This window comes from Periplaneta americana, chromosome 6 (genome assembly GCF_040183065.1).
Source record: "Periplaneta americana isolate PAMFEO1 chromosome 6, P.americana_PAMFEO1_priV1, whole genome shotgun sequence".
NCBI lineage: Eukaryota > Metazoa > Arthropoda > Insecta > Blattodea > Blattidae > Periplaneta > Periplaneta americana.
The window spans coordinates 124,973,796-124,998,032 of NC_091122.1; the positions used below are offsets into that span (position 1 = coordinate 124,973,796).

Here is a 24,237-nt window from a genome sequence, read left to right on the forward strand (position 1 = left end):
GCGAACTTCGTTAATTAACAGTGAACACAGAGTTTCATCATTAACTACAATTTATTAACTACTGCTTTCAAATGTAGCGACATTATTTATACCAGAGTGAGGATATTGCTTGCTCGTTTATAGCTCTAATTCAGCATTGTCAGACGCAGCCTAAACGGAGCGGAGCGCTCCACTGTAACTCGTTGCGTGCTCCGGTGCTTCCACAGACATAAGCAAGTTCGCACTCCGACTGGACGTCTCTAGCACCACAACCAGTTTCGGAGCTTACAACTCTGACACTACTGCTCTAATTAGTTGAAATATTTTCTTTTTGTACCTAAAAATTTTTTCCCTGGTCATCATCCATACTTTTCACATGACAAAACCATTTCATTCTTTGTTATTTCAAATATGTCTGTAAATTCTCAATTCTGCGACAGAATATATTTGTTAAACATTAATGAATACTACTGTACTCTACCCATACTATTGTAATGTAGTAAGGTTAAAATTAATTCAGAAGCTCGTAGGATGGCAGAGAGTGTTATTTGTGGTGATAATTTTAAAAGAAATATGGTAGACTCTAAATTTTTACACAATATTGATTTTGTTGTTGTAATGAAATATTGTTCATTTTAGGCCGAATCGGTAGAACAATTGGAATCGAAAATGATGGAACAGGAGTCAGTGATAGCCAGTGTTGAACTTCGTAATGCTTTTTCTCTGCACTGTCTACATCTTGAGACGCAACTCGTACACGCACACTTAGAGATTCTGGCAGCTGTTTTAGGAACACTTGTAGCAGTCCAGATCAGAGGACACTCTGAGGTAAGTAAATTTTGTGTCATAAGATTTTATTTCTGTGACTATTTAAATTATCATTACACTTAAGTGCAACGTTTGTCTCTAAGAATCCATATTTTCAAGAGCATCAGTGGAAGCAGTGGTGATATTCGGCCGGTTCGCACCCTTTTAGACGAACCGATTGTTCAATTATTTCTAGGTTTGACAAACTTTTCAGTTTATAATATTTGCAATTACCATGAACTTATATACCGTTATGTTTAACATAGGTACACGTGAGAGAACTGGTTAAACTTTTTGAATATCACCACTGAGTGGAAGTATTTAAATTTAAGTTGATTAATGTCAACATTTGCTTGCATTATGCATTGAAATGCAAATTTTCGTATATAATGCTAGTATAGATTATTGTTACTACATATTTATTTGATTTTATAATAAAATGTAGATTTTGTAAAACACTCTTGAAAAGAGGAATGTTAGTGATTAGGACAAAAATATGCATTTTCTGTGGAATAATACATTTTCTTACCTTTTATGACTGTTCAGGATGTCTTTAAGAGTTGCAGGTGAGTAATATTGCATTGTATTATTATAATACGGAACTCTTAAATTTAAGGCTAAATATTACTTTTATGCTGTAATCTTTTACTTCTTGCAATTCTAATGCTTCTTCCAGATCAAAATGATGATGATGTGTTAATATGCTTAATTCTTGAGGATACTTCGTTGGTTTCATGTTCACGGACTGTATTCCATTCAAAGTGTGAGACATTGCATTTACAATTACTGTCACATTAGTGAATCTGAAAAGAGGAGCTTGATTTTGATATTTAAAGCACGTCCATACAGGGCAATAGTAATGAATAATTAGACTAATGACAGGAAAAAATGGAAATTGTCCAAGAAAATATGATTCAAAAGCTCTCCATAACTATGGATAGAGACAGTTACATTTTGTGACTCACAAAAATCGCGAAAATTTAAAAACATTGCAAAATGATGGGAAACATGTTTGTCGGTAATTTTTAACATATTTACGTGTATTTCGACACATCAGGTACTCGAGAATTTTTTAAAATTTGTCTCTATCAGCGAATTTCTACTTATACTCGAGAAATGTAATAGCATCTAGCGAAAAATCGTAAATTGAAACTGTTATCCCCCCTCGTACTTTTTTTCTTTTCTTCCCTCCCCCCCCAACATCCAGCAATTTATTAACAAAGTACCAAAACAAATATGTTGAAACAAATATTATGTTACCAAACAATAATATGTCCGCACTATAAACAAAGTACACACCATTATGGATAAAATACCACGCTGACCCAAGCAAATTAGCACTGACTATTCCCTTTATAATGTAGCGACGATATCTCTGAATACCCAAACATGAGTGCTATTTTCATGATGGTGTAACGAAAATATACGAAAATACCGTGACGCACAAAGGTATATCTCGCCTTGCGTGCCCATTATATCCATATCTCCATGCACTCTGTATCTCGCATACTAATAAAATTGTAAATATTACCTGTTGCCATACTGAGCTATTTTAATTCAGGTTTAGGTGATCACAGAACCCAAGAATTTTCCTTTTTCACCCAAGAATTTAATTATTTTACTCAGAATTTTTATCTTTGTCACTCAAGAAGTTTAGGCAATTTTATTCAATAAATTTGAGGGTCCCTAACTATGGATATCAGCCAGTATCTTTACCTTTTTTATTTATTCATTTATTTATTTGTAACTATTTTATTTCATTGAAATAATAATAATAATAATAATAATAATAGTAATAATAATAATAATAATAATAATAATAAAATAAATAATAATAGTATTGCTTCTATGATAGAATACATAGTTACCCTCAAATGTTTGATATATCATCATTTTAATGACATTCACTCCTCTTAACTCATATTTACGCATCATTTGCATTTGAATTTGGAAGCAAAAAATTTTTGTGTGCTTATCAACATTAAAACTGATGGAATATTGTTTTACTTCATGTGATGTTACAGATGGCAGATGTATGGCGTCTGATTCAACCGACTGTTGCCAAATGTTTACCTGAGAACAACATACAGCCACCTGTTAATGGCACATCTCCGTGTTCTGATAAATGACTGCTGAGCACCATGTCATTTGAGGCAGACATTTCCATTGAAAAGAACAGGACTGAGGGAACCAGAACCAACAGTGGCATGTTGGCAGCTACATTCAGTCGGTAAATTTCAACAGTTTCTCATACTGATTGGCCGAGAAGTGGCCTTTGTTTGTAGTAGTTATTGTTTAAAGGAATATCAGTGTGGCAGGTTGCTTGATGAAGTGGATAACGAAACACAGTAAACCACAAATCAAACGTCTGTTTTGAACTGACATTTTAATGAACTTAAATGTGCCAAATAAAATAATGTTTTACGAAACTGTTATTGAAACGAATAGTATGACGAAATACCATGACAAAATTGTGTGAAAATGTGAAGTCTAGCAAAAATAAGTGTTTTGTAAAATTTCGTGATCAGTGCCATTAAGTAGCAAAATACTTTCACAAATGTTTTCTTTGCACTGCTTGGTGGAATTGTTGCATCAGTTTAAAATTACTTTTGATTTGTGGATTATATGGAGAGTTTGTTTTAATTATATTTCTTATAATTTTAAGTGAGAATTGACGTAAAATTCTTTTTGCAACTCAACCTGTCATTATTGATAAGATGTGGCTATGTTTAAATAATGATAACATAGTATAGAGTTGATGGGTAAAATATCCCGTTTTACAGACATCACTTACTTACCATGCTGTAAAAGTATAAACGTGCCAAAAGTTACTAACGACGTTGATGTAGACTGAAGACTATATGAGTAAGACAGAACTTGATGAAACGTCACTCTCCAGTTTGCCCTGACTAACTGGAATTCCTCATGTGAAATAATTGATGGGCTTCGTCTTCATGTTAAAGACGGTAACAATTTTAATTATTTTGGATGAATTTTTGGTTATAATTTACTTCATAGGTTTCAATTCTCTGTGATGCCTAATTTTGTTTGGATGAAGACGATTGTCATTGAAAGTGCAATTACTTGATTTTTTTTACATAATTCTAGGTTTCTCGTCAGTAAGACAGAAAGATAAGGTATGTCTTCTTAGAGCATAAAAACTAATAGCTTGTTATTTTTAGGTGGGGGTTTTCAGAACTATGAGTTAGCTGTGGTCGAGTGTCCCCATTTAAAATCACTGTTGGAAACTTACGTGAAGAAAATGTAGCTAGTGTTTATACATACTAATAACGTCGCAACATTCTACATATGTCATACTTGAATTCTGGCATGTTCTAACCTAATCTAAATCTTCTCTTACGTTGGGTTATATTAGAGCTTAGCTAATTTTACTCTGTTAATTTTAAAAATGCAAGGAAGAGTAAGAAGAAGAACTGAGTCTACTGATTCTTTACATGATGTGCTCACATTTTTATAACTTGAAATCTTATCTTAATGTAGACCGATACAATGATATGGAATTTTATACTTTCCATACATTATTCTAGTTTTAATATCAATAAGAACAGAAATTGGATAGAATATTTCCGCGTTTTCTGGGAATTTGCATGGAATTGGAACTTAAATAACCACTAGCACTGAGTATAAAACACACAAACTCACTTCATGCATGTGCAGTATACCAATAAATACACTGTTTTAAGGTAATAGGTTTTAATTAAAGGTGGAGATGCTAGTAAAGCTTCAGAATCAATACCATCAATATTCTGTGTTACGGATAGTATAAAAAATACAGCAATGCTTGTTATTTTTCTTAAGGTCTTGCCCTCACTTGCCTTGAAATGAGATCCATAACTATGTTTTTTGTTGGTATGGGATGGTAACTCTGCAACTTGAAAATCAGACCTATGTGTATAAGAACTATTTTTTCCACAGTAATTTATTATAAAGATAGATACTTGGTCGACCATCTTGATGCTCACGTCCCTCTCTAGGATTTGAAACTATGCTATCATTACTTGAAGTGTTATGATAATAAATAATGAAGATGACGGAATGGTGACAAAGAGAACGGAACAATCTCACAGAAACTTGCCCCAAACATCTTCTTTGTTCAAAAATTCCTTGCCAAGATTTGAACCCATATCTCTAAGTGGCATTCCATTGTGACTCATGTTACATAGTGAGACCTAGATTTTGTTTTCTAGAATTTTTACCTATCTCCAAAGCCTCATTTTCTTAGATTACTTCATTTCAGTTCTGGTTTTTTACTTCATAGAGACATTTACAGTACATAAAAAATTAATAATACAGGGTTTCTACAAAAGAACTTTGAGGTTTTAAAAATTCATAATAAAAGAAATAAATGAGATGAAAGCATCCTACTTTTCACGCATTTTCATCCACTCAAAATTTTCGGTGTAGTATGAATCGATTGTTAGTTGACACACCTGGAGCAGAAATTTACAGGCATTTGTTTTTACATAACTCCTACATGCTGGGATGTACATGGGAAGTTATTGAATATAGTTTGGATATATGCAGAGGTATGAACTGAAAGCATATTTAAATCTACTAAATGCCAAAAAAAGAAAAACTTTTGTATGTATGCTGTCGTGTCATCTATATGTAAGTTGACTTTTTTGTTATTAGTGTAATACATTTTGTCTGAAACCCTGGAGTTCTTTTGTAGAAACCCTGTATCATGACTCATATTACAAAATTGGGATATGCATTTGGGCAATGTTTAAGTCAAAGTTGTCCTGAAATAGAGTGACATTCATGCCTGGTTTTAACTCAAATCACGTAAAGTGAAGTGGGTAGGCATTGGATACATAACATGCCTGTTTTTAAAAATATGTATTAATTCATTTAGTGTTCTGCCCAAGGGTAGATCTTTCACTGCAAATCCAGCTTTCTCCAGTCTTTCCTATTTTCTGCCTTTCTCTTGTTTTCTCAAATGATCCATATATCTCAATGTCGTCTATCATCTGATATCTTCTTCTACCCCGAACTCTTCTCACATTCACCATTCTTTCCAGTGCATCCATCAGTAGGCAGTTTCTTCTCAGCCAGTGACCCAACCAATTCCTTTTCCTCTTCCTATCAGCGTCATTCTTTCTTCACCCACTATTTCCAACACAGCTTCATTTCTTATTCAGTCTGTCCACTTCACACATTCTATTCTTCTCCATATCCACATTTCAAATGCTTCTAGGCGCTTCTCTTCATTTCGTCGTAATGTCCATGTTTCTGCCCCATACAGTGCCACACTTCATACAAAGCACGTCACTAGTCCTTAGTTCGTTTTTCAGAAGTCCGCAGAAGATGCTCCTTTTTCTATTAAAAGCTTCCTTGGCCATTGCTATCCTCCTCTTGACTTCTTGGCAGCAGCTCATGGTACTGTTTATAGTACACTCCAAGCATTTGAAGCTGTCCACTTGCTCTACTGCCTCCTTTAGAATTCGCAAGTTTATCTTTATTTTTCTTCCAATGGCCATGCTCTTCGTCTTATTTGCATTTATCTTCATCCTATACTGCTCCAGTAGCATATCCTTTAGTATCATTTATGTTGAAGCATAAAAACATTGACATTGTTGAAAGAAATGCAATAGCAGTATGTAGCAAATAACAGAAGTGAAAAGCCAAAAGAGATGTAAGATTAAAATAGATGTTATTAGCTTCCCACTAATGTTCATACAGTGAAGTACTCTTGAGTTTAGCATTTTACTAAAACCGGATTGTACTGTAGAGCATTTATTTTGCAAACTCTTAGGGTAATACTGTATGTAGTTTGTGGTTTCACCACTATATTATGATGATATAACGTTTGAGATGTAGGCCTACTTCGAGAAAATAATCTGTTACAGTCTTCTTAGTAATTATGTGCAATAACGTCATCACTATTTTATTAATTAGGATTTACACTTGCAGCTTCAAAACCATATCATCTCAGAGGATATTAGCCATTTTTTATGTGAAGAGATAGATAAAGCTTATTTTCCATTAATTTATGCTTTCTAGTATTTATTATACAGTGCTTATATTTTGAACTCTTCTTCAATTCTCTTCAATAATGCGTTGTGTTCAGAGTCTATCAAAATGCTGTATTATGCCGGATATTTGATAAACAAATGTAAAGTTTGACATGTTAATGTAGAGTTCAAACTAAGACTAATACAATAAACTTCATTTATTCGTTTTTTGGGGTCTGAAGAATAAGATGTAGTGAGAAAACTGTATAATTGAAGTGACTTTTAATAACATCTGAAATGTAATTTGAAGACTATATGGAAAGAACAAGTTAGGTCAGTTTAGTAAAATTTTCACAAGAGAAATTTAGAACTTCATAGTTAATCTATCTTTGAGTTTATAATGTCATACTCAAAATTTATAACATATATTCTTGAAGAATGTAAGATTATTTAGTAGGAAATCTTAGCTGCTTAGATGCAAAGCTAGCTGATACATTACATTTTCAAACCTGAATCCAGAAAATTTTATAACATTGACTTAGGTACGTTGGTCTTCCAGCACGATTTTTAATTAATAACACGTGATTATTTTACAAAAAGTTGGTTATTTTGGACTCTTGCTCCTAAGAAATAAGCCATACTCTCATATTGTGATAACTGTTCCATAATTTGCTCAGTTACATCATGATGGTTACAAAAATGTTTCACTGTTTCTAAAGCAGTAACAGCATTATTAAAGGACAGGAGATTGGTGGAGGAAAGCAGGGATAGCTTCGAATCTTCACGAATTTCAACATTGAATGTTAACATTGAACACGTACTATATTTTCGCGTTCTTAAATTTTCACGACAAACCTAGTTTCGAGCAAAATTGATTTATAACGTATAAATGATATTCCATATCTCCTGGGGTGTAAAATACGATTATTCAAGGTGCTGCAGAGGAATCGGACGATTTTCAAATGGAAATAACTCGGTAGTTATGTGTATTAGAACAAATCTACTACTGCCAAAAAAACTGGTAATGTATGTCATTTTGTTGACATACATTTAAATTGTCTTGAAAATTGTCCTTCAAATGGTGTCTGTCTCTCTATGCACTCTTCAAGTCTTTCCCTGAAGTTGCGTGTTGCTCTTTCCAACATTTTGCCATGAATGTTGGCGATTTTCTGGGAAATGGCAATCTTCAGATCATCAGTTCTTTGAAGCCTGTTTACATACACTTTGGACTTCAGGTAACCCTACAGAAAGTAGTCACAGACGGTAAGGTCAGGCGAGCGGGGAGGCCAGGGAATGTCGCCATGCCGAGAAATGAAAACATGTGACGCAGAACTGTCATTGAATTTTCTGCCGTATGAGCTGTGGCACCATCTTGCTGAAACCATACAATCCCAAGTAGTTCGTTAGGATTTTCGGGGGCCCAGTATCTAAAGTTCTGCTTATTAACATAAGATTTAAATGCAAATGTGCCTCGTCACACATGAACATAACTTTGTCAGTCAAAATATCCACCATTCTCTCGGCGAATGTACTGCATTGGACATAGTCTCTCTCATTCAATTGCTGAACAATCATAAGTTTATTAGATGAAACTTAAGATCTGAATGCAATATTCGGCGCACAGAACATTCTGAAAGTCGCAGTGCTATATATAGCCTACCATCTAGCTTATCGATGTGTACTCCTCGTAACAACCACTCTTACTTGCTCAATGTTATCTAGCGTTCGTACACTTCGAACGTATCCTGGTGGTTTCTTCTTGCAAGCTGATGCTGTTAATTGAAAGTTTTGTACACATATCAATATGATATGTGAGAAGGAATGACTCCGTGACAGACAACATTAAATTGGATACGAAAGGCACGCTGGGTTTTCACACCTGAATCACCATTCTTGAAAAATGTCTCGATAACGAAAGCACGATGCTCCGAGCTCCTTACTTCCATGATTACACAAAATGGCATCAAAATTGCTAACAAATGACAGTCGATCGATATCCATAACCCCTCATGTTGCTCAGTAAATGGCCTTCTAAAACCGTCCGATTCCTTTGCCACACCCTGTATAATTATAAAAACATTTGAACGAAAAACGTATGACCGAAATGAATTAAAATGAAATTTATAAGAATTTAGCCAAGACTTCAGAAAAAAACGTATGTCCTAAATGTGAAATGTATAAAAGAAGTTTTACTGCAGTCTGTCATATTTTTGTAAGAATATTTTATTTTGGAGCTGTGTTACAAAGAAGCAATAATACACATTGTAAACTGAAATAATTTCTCCTTAACATGTTATAATAAAAACAATGTTTAAAATTATGCAGTAGTATTGCAGTGAAGGCATTGTACTGCAAGACAGAAGGTCATGGGTTCGATTCCTGTTGGAGTCATGGATTTTCTCTATTCATCTAATCCTTCTGGCTGCACTATGGTCCTGGGATTCAGTCAACCTCTAGCAGAAATGAGTACAGTACCAGGGGTATATCCTGGGTGGTAAAGATAGTAAGCACATAGGATTGCCAGTCCTAATGTTGGTTGTCTGTGAAGATTGGAGCCTTAACCTCCTGCTACACTGTGGCCCTTCATGGCTTGTAATTGGAATCACTTTACCTTTACCTTTATTATAAAGGTACAAAGTGATGTTTCTGAATTCACAGAGATAGACTCATTTGTCACCTAAGCGTATTTGTGATCCATTTGAATTCATTAAAGCCGTTTCAAATAGTATCCCAGATACATTGAATTCGTTGTGGCAGTTTTGTTCTGTCCAGAATATTCTCAGGATTCACCAGCACTTCATGCCACTCCTTACATTGAAGATAAAAGGCTTTAAGTCTAGCTATCTGGCTGTCCAACCAACTGATTCTTCGCAACTTGTATACTTTGGATAAACAGAATTGAGATAATTATTATGTTGATGACTATACACACAAAATAATGGCTGGGTCTACAACAAAGAAACTTCTAGAAAGCATCCTTTCCGTATATTTCATCATGTAAATTTTTATGTACATGCAAAGACATTGATTGTAATTTACAGACTTCTACTCAGGATAAAGAAATTTCAGAGTGACAGTTTTAGAATGTTGTTCTAGTGCATGTAGCTGAAAAATAGACTCGCATATAATGATCCATTCTTTCATCAGATTTGCATTTATGGTTCCTAGTGTTCATACATCTATTTGCATTTTATGTTACCTGAAATATAGCCTCACATAATCACTTATGATATAACAGTATTAAGACTGCATTTACATATCTGTATACTAGGTCTGTCCGTAAACTTGTGGAACTTTTTGTTGTGAAACTCAGTTTTAGTGGGCTCAACTTACAATTTACTGTATTCACTCTTGTCCTCTTAACATTTCTTCCAATTTTCTAAATACAGTATCAATGAAATTCTCCTTATATTGCATTCATTTTCTGTACGTGTTTTCTTGGATTTCTTTTATTGTCTGAAACTTCCTGTGTGTCCTGCTGTGGGAGCAGGAGAACGTCTGCAGAAAACATAAACATAACGTAAACACAAAAGTTTGCGGTCAGGTTACCAAATGGGATCATTCACAATGATTCACATAAACACTGACACTAACATTGCCGTTAGACGTTAACATGGAAGTTTGCAAACTAGAAACTTTCATGTTTATGCTTATGTGATTTGAAAACAATCCACAATCTAGAGCTCTGAAGTATACAACAGAATATGAGGAAAGACGTCGTTATTATGTTTGTTTCCATCGTGAATGATGGTATGACTTTTTGATTTTATGGTAATGTTTACTTTCTTATGTTAACGCTTATGTTTAATTTTCATTGTGAATGGGCCTTGAAGCCTCATTCACAATGAAAATTAAACATAAGCGTAATATAAACACAGAAGTTTGCGGTCATGTTACCAAATTGGTTCATTTACAATGATTCATATAACACTGACATTAACATTACCATTAGACATTAACATGAAAGTTTACAAACTCCAAACTTTCATGTCTGTACTTGCGTGATTTCGAAACAATACACAATCATAGAGCGTTTTGATGTGTATGCAGGATCACCGTCATGGAGCATGATCTATTTCTCTCTTTTTCATCAATTTTTTCCAATCACTTTGTCATTTTCGTATGAACAAGATTGTCTTGAATGTGAATAATTTTCTATCGACATTCAGCTGCCAATGAAGTATACAAACCATTTCCAGATCCAAGTTTGGCTCATTGATTCACCACCAAATGCATTCTTAAATATTTTCCATGTCGCTGTGAAAATTTTCTCTAATTTAGAATTTTCGTATTTGTTCTCTACAATTTCAGACATTCTTGAATAGTTGAATAATCACCAAATGTTAATATGCAACTACGTACTCAAAATGATGCAACACAAAAATATATAGGAACAGGAAGATTTGGCAAATGTATGTATGTATGTATGTATGTATGTATGTATGTTTAGTCATCAGTCCAAAGACTGGTTGGAACCTCATAAGTGACATCAATAAGACATCACTCATGAAGCAATTAATTAGGAGATAATGGGGTAAGGTGGCCAGTTCCTGTCCCTCTCTGTTGCATACATTACTGACTAGTAAAATATTACACTAATCAGACTTCAGATGTATACAAAAAATTGTTCTTCCTCTAACACATATCATCAAGTGAGATGTACTTTCTGATAAATGTATCAGCCAGAACCTCAGTCAGAGGTATTATTAGATACATTACTTACTATACAACACTCTGCAATCACATTAGTATGCTTGAAAAAGTTGTGGAATTTATGCACATACCTCGTATTTGATTGGAGGGGTCAACAGTGTATAATTTCCTGTATTTTGGGATTCAAGTAATAAAGATGACGTTAAAGAGAATTAAAAAAAAAAGCATCACTCACAATAAACAGACTTCACAATGTTATTTATATATAATTGATAATTTTAGTAATTGATTTCCAAATGATAATTATGTTAATGTCTTCCATTTTATATCAGAATAATGGAACTTCGAGTATAATTTGAAGTTCTATTGTTTTTCAACATGTACAACATTGTGTATTTAGTGGGGAACTCATTTTCAATTTGAGCTACTTTTGCTTCATTTCAATGTCACTACCTCAGTTTCTTTGACGAAAAAATGTATTGACTCTCTGTTCATAAGCCGGATTATGACTGTTAGGCTTTTGATTTGGCTGATAAGACTTTTTACGTTGTTCCGACATGCTTATTTCTGTACTGACTAATACTGTTTGGGTGTTGAAATTTTTTTATTGGTATGATTAGTTATATTGTTTTATCATAAATTGTAATACTACTAACATGGTTACGTCATATGGTCGTCATGACTAGGGAAGGGATTTCTAGGTGCTAAAAAGAGAGATTTAGGACTTTTAGGGTTTATATAAAATTTAGAATTAATAATTTTAATTTTAGTAAATATTCCATTTTAGGTGGAATTTATGTGCTGTCAATGAGTGCTATTGAACTGAAGACTCGAGTTCTATCAGTAAAAGAGACTGATTGCTGATTGGTCAGTTTCATTTCGCATAACGGGTACTTTGAAATGAAAACTAATTTGTAAGCTCTTGCCTAACATGAATAACCTATCATACCTTTTGTGCTAAGATGGACTTTTCTGAACGAACTTTGGTTCCAGGAAATTAGGTAAAATCTTGTTGCCTCCTCTTCTGAGACCAATATTGAACAAACTTGCCAGGCCAGTGTTCGTAAGAGATTTTTTTAATAACATATTGTAGCTTTTTTTTTTTTGTTGCAATTTTTGCATTTTTAGTACTTGTATTTTTATTTTAAATATACGCAAAATACTAGAAAAACATAGTTTTTAGGCATTTATAAGAACTTTATGGTTCATTTAGGCTAGAGATTATCTAGACATACGTCTAGAATGTAGGAAACAAATTAGATACGAAACTAGAAATCTGTTCCCTGGTCATGACAATAACAAGATTGTGACAGAGTAGTTCAATTAGAACTGGAACTTGGGTATGAAAAGTTGACAGTAAGCAGTATGCAATTTGCTAAGAAATTTCAGTGGTTAGATTGTGGTATAAAAATGGTCTGTTGTGGCACTTGAATTGGTGTTGGGTGAAGAATTTGATAATATCGTTCTGGTTGAGATTTCATTGGTTTCTTCAGTTTGTTGTATGAAATTTTGCTCATATAAAACAAGAAGTATTGAATGATATTGCAGTTATCTCCTGCACTTTATTTAAAGACACTGATTACCTCACATTACATTCTCTGTATTTCTGAAAATGTATATAGAAAATTACTTTCTTCTACTGGTACCTTACATTATGTAGGAATATTATGATACTCCTGAAAATATATAATTGCTCTCATCACAAGCTGTAAGTCTGAAAACAGTTTTTTTAACCCTTTATGTTGAAGATGAAATTGTGTGAAATCTCCAATGATACAGAGATAATCAAGAAGACAAGAAATTTATACAAACAGTACTCGACATCATTGTAGGTCTAGGACTAATTTTATTCTATAACTTTTCTCTGAATGATGACATTATTTAATAGCAGTATTAAAATTCGGATTTTCAAGGTTACTTTTTATACATTTGGCGATCAGTTGACGTTCTTTGTGTTTTCGAAGTTGAAAGACTTTTGACTGTAGTGTTGGAATTGTTTTATCCATATTCGTTTTCATCACATTTTTACTGCCTGTCTATGCCATCTTTTTTTTCGCTACATTTGCTATAACTGTTACTAAATTATATATTTTATTAAACTTAAAATAATTTTTATTTCGTGAAGAAGAGAGATTTATTCTTGCCTGTAATTATTATACATAAAAATTTTCATGGTGTTTCATAAGTAATTGTATTAATTTTAGCATTATCTAATTGATATCAGGTGATAAAATAGACTAAAATGTCCTATGGCATTTCTTCTAAGAATGTTTTATTTCAGTATTACAGTACAAAGTTTCAGTAACAAAGAGCACAAACTGAAGGTAATTTCACTCAAAAAGATTAGAATAATAAATAGGTGATCAAATATTCGTAATAAACCAACCAGTACATTAAAATAATTATGAAGTCACCACTCAATTGTCATTGCAATTCTATTGGTGACTAGAAGTTCAGATGTTTCCAGTCTGGTTATGTAACTAGCTAGTCAACTTGTCCTTTATAATATTTGATGGTCGAAATGTACAGAACAGTGTTGTGCACAAGTTATAAACTGACTTTTGTAGGAAAAGAGATTGTTTATATTGTTACTGTCCTTTACACTGTAGCTCTGAAATAAATAATTCTCAGGAAACTTTTCTGAGAAGATTTTAATCTTATTGGCCTCTACATTGCACTTTTAAAATGTTAACCAACTTATAAAACATCCTGTATTTGTAATAAATTATACCTATGGATGAAAGTCAAGTTGTTAGGAGATTAAAGATTATTAACTGTTAAAGTAATATATATATATTTTGCAGTTTTTTGAACTCCACATGTTTACATAAAAAATGTTTTCTTTAAGTCATTTTATATTATAATATTTTGGCGTTATATAGATTTATTAGAAGTTATTTCTTAAATTGGTTAGAAATATGTATTGTTATAAAGGCAATATTCCAGACTGAATGGTTCTGAATTATACGAATTATAGAATATTCTGGAATATGACCTGAAATAATGATGTATTGTTTCTGAAGAGGTAGAGGAAAAACATCACATTAAAATACTTTACAGTTGCTGTGTCAAAATAAATCTTCTCCTGAATAAAGAAGTCACAATATTGTTTATTTCTTTTAAAACTCTCTTTCCATTGCTTAAGCTAATATTATAGAATGCGGAACATGCATGGAAAATTTCAGTTTAAAATAATAATAATATTAATAATAATGGTTTATTTAACCTGGCAGAGTTAAGGCCATACGGCCTTCTCTAGCACTCAACCAGGAGTAAAACTGCGATACAAAAACACTACAAATTTACAAAATAAAGTACACTGCAATTTTACACACAAAACTGAAGTAGATAATCATAATATAATGTAAACAGCAAGTTACTAGAAATCGGACATAATATATAACATATAGAAAGAAAGGAAAATGCATAATAAAATGTGAACAGTAGCTCAAAATAAATGAGACATACAATGTACAGTATAAAAAAGTGGGTTATTTTAGGAGGGAAAATGTGATATAGGTACTGTATTTACTCTCATATAAATCACACTTTTTTAATGAAAATATGGGGAAAAAATTTGGGTGCATTTTATGTGGGAAAGATTTTTTTGTTGGAAAACAAAGCATTTAAGACACATTATGCTTATGTACTCTTATATCAACTGTTATATGGCAACTGGAGTCCTCATCTTATTCATTGTCACTGTTGTCAACCTGTGAGCTTTCTGACTTTCACATGCATCACATTCGTTGTTGTCAGCCCATACTATGTCGTTTTGACTCCCATTAAACTCATTTGCGATGCCTGTTTTAAAAAAAAATTCACAAAGATGTCCATCAACACCATAGCTCACACCTGTATAATGCAATCTCTCATGAATTCAACTCTCTCTTTATTTTGCCTGGTAGCATCAGACTATCCACTCGGTGTACAATTTTCGTATGTTATCCTTTAAAGGACTTGTTTACAGAAACATTGAGGAGTTTTAGACAATGTGTGAGTCTACCAGGAAATTAATGCGAGATGTATGTGTGGGGATTTTTTTCCCTGTAATTTCACACTGAGAAAATAGCATGTAAGATATACGTGAGGGCGAGTTATACGCGAGTAAATACGGTATTCTCGTAATATATATTCGAAAATTGACGAAACTTCTGTCTTGATAAAAATACAAACAAAAGATGATTTCATAGGTGAAATGTGATTTTATAACTGCTGTTTTCAAGCTAAATATGGTGTACCTTTCCGATCTTCATTCATTTGTTTCCTGTTTGCTTGTTCATCATTCATTATAGAAATTTACTTTTGAGGGTCGTGGGTTCAAACCAGACCGAGGGCATTGGATTTTGAAGTGTGGTGAAATTCTTAGGTTTTTTTTTTTTTTTTAAGCTCTAAATACTGTCGCATAGACTTAAAGCAAGTAAAAGAATTGAGCCTCTGACAGAGGTGTTCAGGCAAAATCTGTCAGTTATTCTTATTTACCGCTCCATTGAATTTGGAACATTGGATGCTAAATAACCCCTGCAATTTGAAGTGTCGTTAAGTGTAAAATACTACTCTTACTATGGCATCTGTGCTTTCAGAAAAGTTGCACATGAAGAAATAGTACGTGTGATGTTATTGTACTGTTGTGTGAGAACACATCACACTCAAACCTGAAGACGTTATTTTGATAATGGTACACGGCCATTTAATTGATTTTGAGATATGAAATCTTAAAGTTAAATGTGTACTGAAAATTCAGGATATGAAATATTTGAAGAATAGTTCATGCCTTCTTGTCAAATATTAAGTTGGCCTTCTACTCTTGGGGTTCATGAATATAGTGTGGGACATGTCTAATAAAGGGGGACAATGGAGGTATTATATCACTATTCAAATAACAAATTTCAGTGCGTGATTGATAAATCCAAGACAACTCTTTGGAGGTGTAACAGAATGCTTTTATGGCTTTGCATTTACCTTCAGATATTTGATAATTTGGATCTAGATCTTGATTATCAATGTTATCAAAATCACTCAAAATCTCGTTAGATTCACTCATTTTAGCTTAAATTAAAATTAAAATTAAATTATGGTTTATTTAACGACGCTTATAACTGCAGAGGTTATAACAGCATTGCCAGTGTGCCGAAATTTTGTCCTGCAGGAGTACTTTTACAAGCTAGTAAATCTACTGACATGAACCTGTCGCATTTACGCACACTTAAATGCCATCGACCTGGGCCAGGATCGAACCCGCAACCTCGAGCACAGAAGGCCAGCGCTATGCTGACTATGCTATCAAGGCAGACATTTTGGCTTAGCATGGAACATAGTTGAGTTATACCACTATTAAAATATTTTTCTTGTAGGGTTATCTAAGACGCCTGCATTATGGTGCACTGTGTTGGCAGTAGAAGGAAGTTGGAGTTTTACAACTTTCATAACAAAAAGAATGGACATTTGTGAACCTGAAAGTGTAGTTAACTCCAATTTGACAAAAAGTGAAGTTGTACCACTATTAAAATAACCCCTTGACCTGTGCTCAGGACACATCTTACACTTTACAATGCTCTTGGTCATTTTCGCATTGAATTATACGTATCGAACAGCTTTGTCCTGTGAATTTTCTCTGCTAGCACTGTTTACTGTTAAAAGAAAAATTAATAAATTTATGTATATATATCTATAACCAAGAGTCCATACCAATGTTTGCCTTGGCTTCTCTTTTTTTTTTTTTTTTTTGTGATTGGTTTATTTTACGATGCTTTATCAACTGCGATGCTTATCTAGCATCTGAGTGAAATGAAGATGGTAGTGCCAGTGAAATGAATCCAGTCCGGAAAAGACCTCAACCAGGTAACTTGTTCCAACCAGGATTTCAACTTGTGCCCACTCGTTTCATGGTCAGACATACTAACCATTAATCCACATCTGTGGACCTTCGAATTTTTACAGACAAACATTCACTCAATTTTATGAAAGTAATTAACCATAAATAAATCTTACGTATTGTAGATTATCAGATTGTCACTTCTTGGAATTCTTCATAAACTATAACTTTTGGTATGTAATAAGAAAACTGAACATTCGCCATACAGCCAGCAATGCATTTAAAAGTGAACACAGTCAATTAGATGGCTGTGCCTGCACATAATAGACTTTTGTGCTATAATGCCACATCTGTTTTCAGATGTCTCATGAAAATAAGAATGAATGTACATACATTATCACCAATAAATATATTTGTTAAAGTATGTACCTTTTTCCTTTAATTAAGGGTCATAGAATAAATTTAAAGAATAAAAAGTTTATTGCATATTCCCCAATGTTACAGTTCCTTAAGAGTGTGTTTTTATTACTCTCAATTTGTAGAGCCACTCAAGCTCTTCAATTTCTTTTTGTTTGAATGTGTGTGTCCAATGGGGAGGTCAAATCTTTGTGTGACGTTTAGGGTGTTCTGAAAATGCCGTCCAAGAACAGCACTACTGAATAGAGGACTTAATACCTATTAATTTAATAATAAGAATCAACACTCCACTGTCACTTGTTACAGAGATATCGTGGTTAATAAGTGTCGGTCAAATGAGATACATCATCGAAACACATGGAAACATGTTGATAATGTGTTACATATCTATTGTGACGTGTAGATATATTTTTACTTACAGCTTCGCAATGATACTAGGACTGAAAATCTCACTCAGGACTAGATGCATGTGACAATACTCGATTACATTTTACTCCATCAAGATGCTAATGTCTTAAAGTGAACTTGCTCAATATACCCGTTGGACAGTGTTTTTCCTCCTGCTAAACGTTCTTGCATAATCATTTGTAGTTGTACTCTAATAAAGCATATACCATTTCTTTCTCCTGTGTTGTTCCTGCAATGTAGGTAGTGCACAGCCACCAAGTGCCTGCTCTCTTTACGTAACTTCTAAATACTGTAATAATTTGATATGGAAGTGATTTCAAAAAAACTTATGGATTTTGTTCAGACTATTAGAGTGATACTTAGACCAAAGGTTAATTATTATAATTGCACAAATATATACTCACTTTTTGACTTTTAGGTGAAATAACGATTTAAGAGTTAAGTTCCTATCTTTATTATAGATAACTTCATTCCCTCTGTTACGTCATATCCCTTTTGGACGACATTTTCCGAACATTCTTTATAGAGCATGTAAACGCATTTACTGTGATTTCATATCTTTTGAAGGTATGTTTTATTTTTACTTTGTAAAATTTATATCAGAATATGAAATTATTTGTGATACCTTCTGTTTATATGTAAGTCTAATTTTAGATGCAAATAATGTGATGAGAGAAGGTAAAACATTCCTAGTTAGTCCTCTTACAACACATCACATTGTGATAGAGTGAAAAAAAGTGTCTTGTGTTATGTATATTTTGTACAGTTTACATGATTTTGGCTCTGGAGCATTTGATGTATGTATTCTTGTTTGTAATGTATTGAATGTATTTAGTTTAAAATGTTTAGAAATGGCATATTGATTGTTGCATTAGAGTATAATACGGTTCATGGTGCTAAAAATGTTTTTTTTTGTATTGGTTACGGGTTAATTAATGTTGTTTCATACTTAGTTGGCTTACAGAATGGGAAATTAAAATTTTAATAATGAAAATAGCAACTAGTAACATAAGATTTGGAAAATCATCACCTTCACTACCATCGCCAATATCACCACCACCATTGCTACTGCTATTATCGCTGTTGCCAACACTATCACCATGGTTATCATTAACATTACTTGGACTGGTAACACTACTATTATTTCTAACACCGATATTCTTACAGCCACTGTCACTATCACTGTTTTCTTTTGAAGACCTTAGGCAGAGATCTATTTTAGGCCCTACAGATTTTATCTTTCTCTTCCTCAGTCATGGAGTAGGCTAGGTTGGTATCATAAAGAATTTACTTTCCAAGTTAGGGTGTTTTGATAAATGAAATGTATTGTTCCTCATGGTACAGTCCTTAAAAAATTGAATTTTGACACAAGTGAGAAAATGCCAGAAAATTCCTGTCATCGAGAATCAATATACTTTAAAAATGCATAAATATTCGACTTTACTTGCCTTCTGAAGAAAGTCAAGCTAAATATTGCCTTAAGAATCCATTTTTTTTTGGCTGGGGATGAAAACAACTCGATCAAAAATATTGTTCTCGCTTTTATAATTTGGTATGGTCGTGTTCTATTGATTATGATTGAAAGACAAATTTTCTTTTTCTGTTAGTTTGTAACAGAATTAGAGATTACATTTCTATTTTCATAAGTATCCCTGCAACAACATTTTAGTCAACTGACGGCTTCTTTTCGATGAAAAGGTGTTTGATGTGATGCACATACTGTGAATGTGAGCAGTGGCGGCTCGTGCCTGATAAATTAGGTGAAGGTCAATAGAATTCTAGGTAATTTCCTAGAATCGTTATATAGCCGTGACGTCGCGAATGCTTTTGTAACCTATACGATGGTCATATTGAATTAATGTAATATATTCACCATTTTCTTAAGTTTTATGAAAAGCATAGCATATAAAATAAACAAATTTTCAACATTTTCGGAAGCTACGTCCCCTTAATCCCGAAGAATTCACTGTCCCAGCAAAACTTCCGCACAATACATACCACAACATAATAAAACAACCACAAGTCCACATGACATAAAAAAGACAAAATCTAACACATTTTATACAACACATCAAATTAAAAGAGTACACAAGAAATAGGACCCATAACAAAATTCAAAATCACAATCATAATCGTAAACTGTATTCATATTTTAAATCAACTTCGGAACATGCAACTTCCGATATAAGCTTACCTATCCAGTAAAATCAGTAGCTACGATTAAATCAAAGCAGTATTCTGTTGAACAGAAAACTTACACTTGAACGGAAAAGAAAGGGGCACTAGTAATTTCATCTCTTACAAGTTCATTGATGCATTCAGAAATACAATCAATTATTTCATTTTGAATCGTTTTAGATTTCCCAGAAAGAACAGGCCTAATTTTTTCATAGTGATTTCTAATTTTCATAGGGCCAATGAAATGAGAGCCAATAATTCTTTGAAATTCCCCCTGTTCTGTGACGAAATACTCTCATCATGACCGCGAAAAGCCAACTCCTGCTTGCTTAGAAACAATACCGTATCGATTGCGGTGTGCATTACCAGTCTATTTAAACGTACGTTTTCATTAAATTGACTTACGTATAACCTATAACTTTCCTTTAGTGCATCCGCAATGGTGTTCACGTTCTTCTGCAGTGACTTTAATTGCAAAATACATTTAATGTGTTCAGCTGAATCTGCATGGCTGTAAAGACCACGATTGACATTTCTGAAATCGCAAAATCCAGTTGAATTCCAAGCGGGTTTCTCGTTCCCCAGAAGAAGACAAGACCAACAATATAACTTCTCGTTTTAGTGACTCCCACATAACCAGTTGCAATCGGCATACCACGAATCTTCAAACTGAATATTGTATGACCGACCACCACTTTTCACTTTTTTCATAGTTATATTAATGTGACTTGTTGTTCTGCGGTATTTTAAAATATCTTGCTTATCTTCTGCACACCAAGGAGAGAACGGTGTCTCCAAAAGATTACACACTTAATCGTTTAACGGATTCATTTTTTCATCGCATTAATACACGTAGTAACACCTTCACACTTCGCTGCACTTATCACAACAAAGAATACGTAAAGCGAAATCGTTGGTCAGCGCGGGTCAAATGTACAACGTAGTTTCAAATGTTATGCCAACTTTCTTTATTACAGGATACTCAAATTATTTCAAAATCCATACAAAACATAATATTCAAGAGATGCTAACGTTAAAAAATACCAAAATATATACGTTATATGCTAAATTTAAACAATATTTAACTTCTTTACAGAATATTTTATGTTTTCTTATTTAGTTGCAAAATATTACAGTTTGCCACCCTGATCCAATGTTTGGACGAGAGAGAGATTCTGTCTTTCAAGAATAGAGAAAGGAGATGAATGCCTGCTCCACAGACCTTCATAATAGCCTCGCAAAAGGGACCGGTAATTCATAGTAAGCAACTCGTTGTCATGGCAACCGGGTGTGTTTACTGAAGGCCAAAAGGAAAGTCTCATTCGGACCTTCAGCTGGTCTGCTAGCCACGTGGCCTGGCTGGTGAGGGGTTCATGTGAAGTGCTGCAGTGAATGTTAACTGAGCGGATTAAGCCGAACAAGATATTAAAAAATAGAGCAAAATATGGTTTAGTGAAGGATTCATTTTATTTTAATTTATTGATAAAATATATTTTATTAAAGCACGAAAAAAGGGGTGAAGGTGGCCTTCATGTACTTCACTTGAATAACCGCCACTGAATGTAAGACAATTTTTCCATTAACTCTAGTTTTCCTTGCCATTTTAATTCTATCATTGTTGAATCATCTCATCACAGAATAGTCTATATTGTTGAGTAATTACCAGTTACTATTAAAAAATTTAATCTTACTTTTGTAATAAAACACTTCGCTGTTGGATCTTTAGTAACTAAAATGTAACAGGGCTAGCCAGAAGCGGTGGCCAAAGAAAGATAAATAGTTTTTCCCTTGCATCTCTGCATTCCCTCTTATTTTCTTTGTCAGTTGCCATTGAAATAAACTTCTCACGTGACAGTCATATGGACAAAAAATTCTTGAGTGGAAGTGTGGCTATCCCAACATAACATTCAAACAGTTGGCGTCTGTTGCCTCTAACCGGCAAAATAAAGGCAAAAGACCTCACTACTTTATCCTACATTCTGGCTAGACCTTTCATAACAAACCTAACCTGTAATTTTATTACATTTGAAAAGCGAGAGAGAGTCTAGTATATACAGTCGCGAAGCTTGAGTTGTGAGGTTGCTAGGAACAATAGACTGTGCCAGTACTATTTCGCATTGTCTGTAATGAGGCGATATTAGTGATCCTAGTAGTTAGCAACTATCTATGGATGCATATTTACTACGTATTGAGCTTCGTGACTGTATATACTAGACTGTGCCATAACCTTGCATCCTTTTCGTGACTTTTGGCGTGTAACGTCTATGTTTGTCTTATATTAATAAAAAGAATTAAATAATTTTGTGTAATTGAGATTACATTTCGGTCGCAATAGAAGTGCTACATCATATTCGATGAACAGAATATTGTGAACGAGTCTATTCCTAGATTATATGAAGCGTCTGCATACAAACATAACCTAATTGGAAGAATTTATTATAATCCATGGAGTTTGCAATATATTTAAAAAAATGTAATTCAGTTGTGTTTCAATATAGACGCCAAACAGACTCTTACACAATATCGTAAAATGGGGTGAATAGGGACGAAGTTTTATTGTTTTTTTTTATTTCTTTGTGTCAAATATTAAATATAATAATAAGAGTGTTTATGTTTTCATTCATATTGAGTGAATAAATAAACACTCTTATTATTATATTTACTCTTTGACACAAAAAAAAATAATAAAACTTCGTCCCTATTCACCCCCTGCGTCCCTATTTACCCCATTTTACGGTACATGCGTAACTATAGAAAGTTAATATAAGACTGGCATTACTAACAGATGTTTAAATAACAGTAATATTTACGGGATATTCTTATGCGCTTATATACAATACACTAGTTAATTATTGTTAATTGCTTGTGGTTCAGAAACTGTTCTTTACTTATTCCCTTAATAGTACATTCTGTTTTAACGCATTATTATTGGAGGATTGACCTTTATTCATAGCTTATTTCATTTCGTTCATTACACACATTTAAACCTTACAGTAAATTTTATTTCTTCATCTTATCTTCAAATATTTAGTCTATAACCTGTTGTGCCTCAGCGTGTCTCTTCAGCGTTTATTTATCCTAGTTCCATCACCCTAATTCCTATATAGACGTTACACGCAATCATAAGGATTTTCTCAAATTCGTCACTTTTTTCCTGTGTATCAGTAGGGTAGCGTTTGTAACATCTATGAGACTGATCTTTGTCTTTTTGGAACACTGTTTCAAGCATTGATATTAATTTTAAAGATTCCAAAATAGCGTTCCAAGAAGCAAATAAAATAAAAAAGAAAATGGTAGCCTTGCTTGAAGCATTTTTGGCATTTAAATATTTTGTAAATAATATAATTTATTTGTTAGTTATTTGGTAGAAATGTATAGATATGAGATTTGTAATTCACTCCAGAGCTGTGTAAAATGCATGGGTAATAGGTGGGCTCCTCCTCAGATATTTCTAGAATGAAGATGTAGATAATCTTTCCAAGTATTGGTGGAGAGGTCTGGTCACAAAGAAGCTGTAGCTTGTAAATAATTTGGTCTGTTTGTACATAATAATTATAATGTATTTTTAAACTATTGTTGTTATTGCTGATGGCATTAAATTTATAGTTGTTATGCATTTAATTTAATAAATTTTAGAATACATAATAATTGTTTATTTTTATTTTGTCCTTTACTACCACCTTTAGAACTAACTGGTATAATACAGTAATTTATAGTCTTAAATTTTATTATTTTCATATAGAGTGCTCATACATTGTTAAGATTATTGTATTAGAATTATAACAAAGCTTGTTTATAAGGAAGTATAAATTGCTGTCTTTGTGTTCGTGTATGTACTCCTTTATTAATGTTTGAATACCTGGTCCAGGTTTCAGGTAAAGGCATCCTTGATAATTCCTATTTTAGATCGTTTTCTCATTGGCTAGTTTGTATAATGTTGGTAATTTTTGTCTCGTATATAAGTGGAAGCTTAACTGTTGGTCTTAGAAGTTCATAATGACTTTA

The 24,237-nt window shown here is 33.2% G+C and overlaps 1 protein-coding gene across 3 annotated transcripts in view; it reads left to right on the forward strand.

Moving 5' to 3' along the window:
• The window catches only part of LOC138701703 (sorting nexin-8-like), a 60,686-nt gene extending 36,805 nt beyond the window's left edge, over positions 1-23,881 (forward strand). The window contains exons 11-13 of one of the 3 annotated variants that reach the window (XM_069828884.1): positions 619-807; positions 2,811-3,016; positions 3,570-23,881. In XM_069828884.1, coding sequence (XP_069684985.1) covers positions 619-807; positions 2,811-2,915 — 294 coding nt within the window. In that variant the 3' untranslated portion in view covers positions 2,916-3,016; positions 3,570-23,881. The remainder of the gene's footprint in view (positions 1-618; positions 808-2,810; positions 3,017-3,569) is intronic. The other 2 variants (XM_069828885.1, XM_069828886.1) reach the window with 2 other exon arrangements.
• Positions 23,882-24,237: the final 356 nt, after the last annotated feature.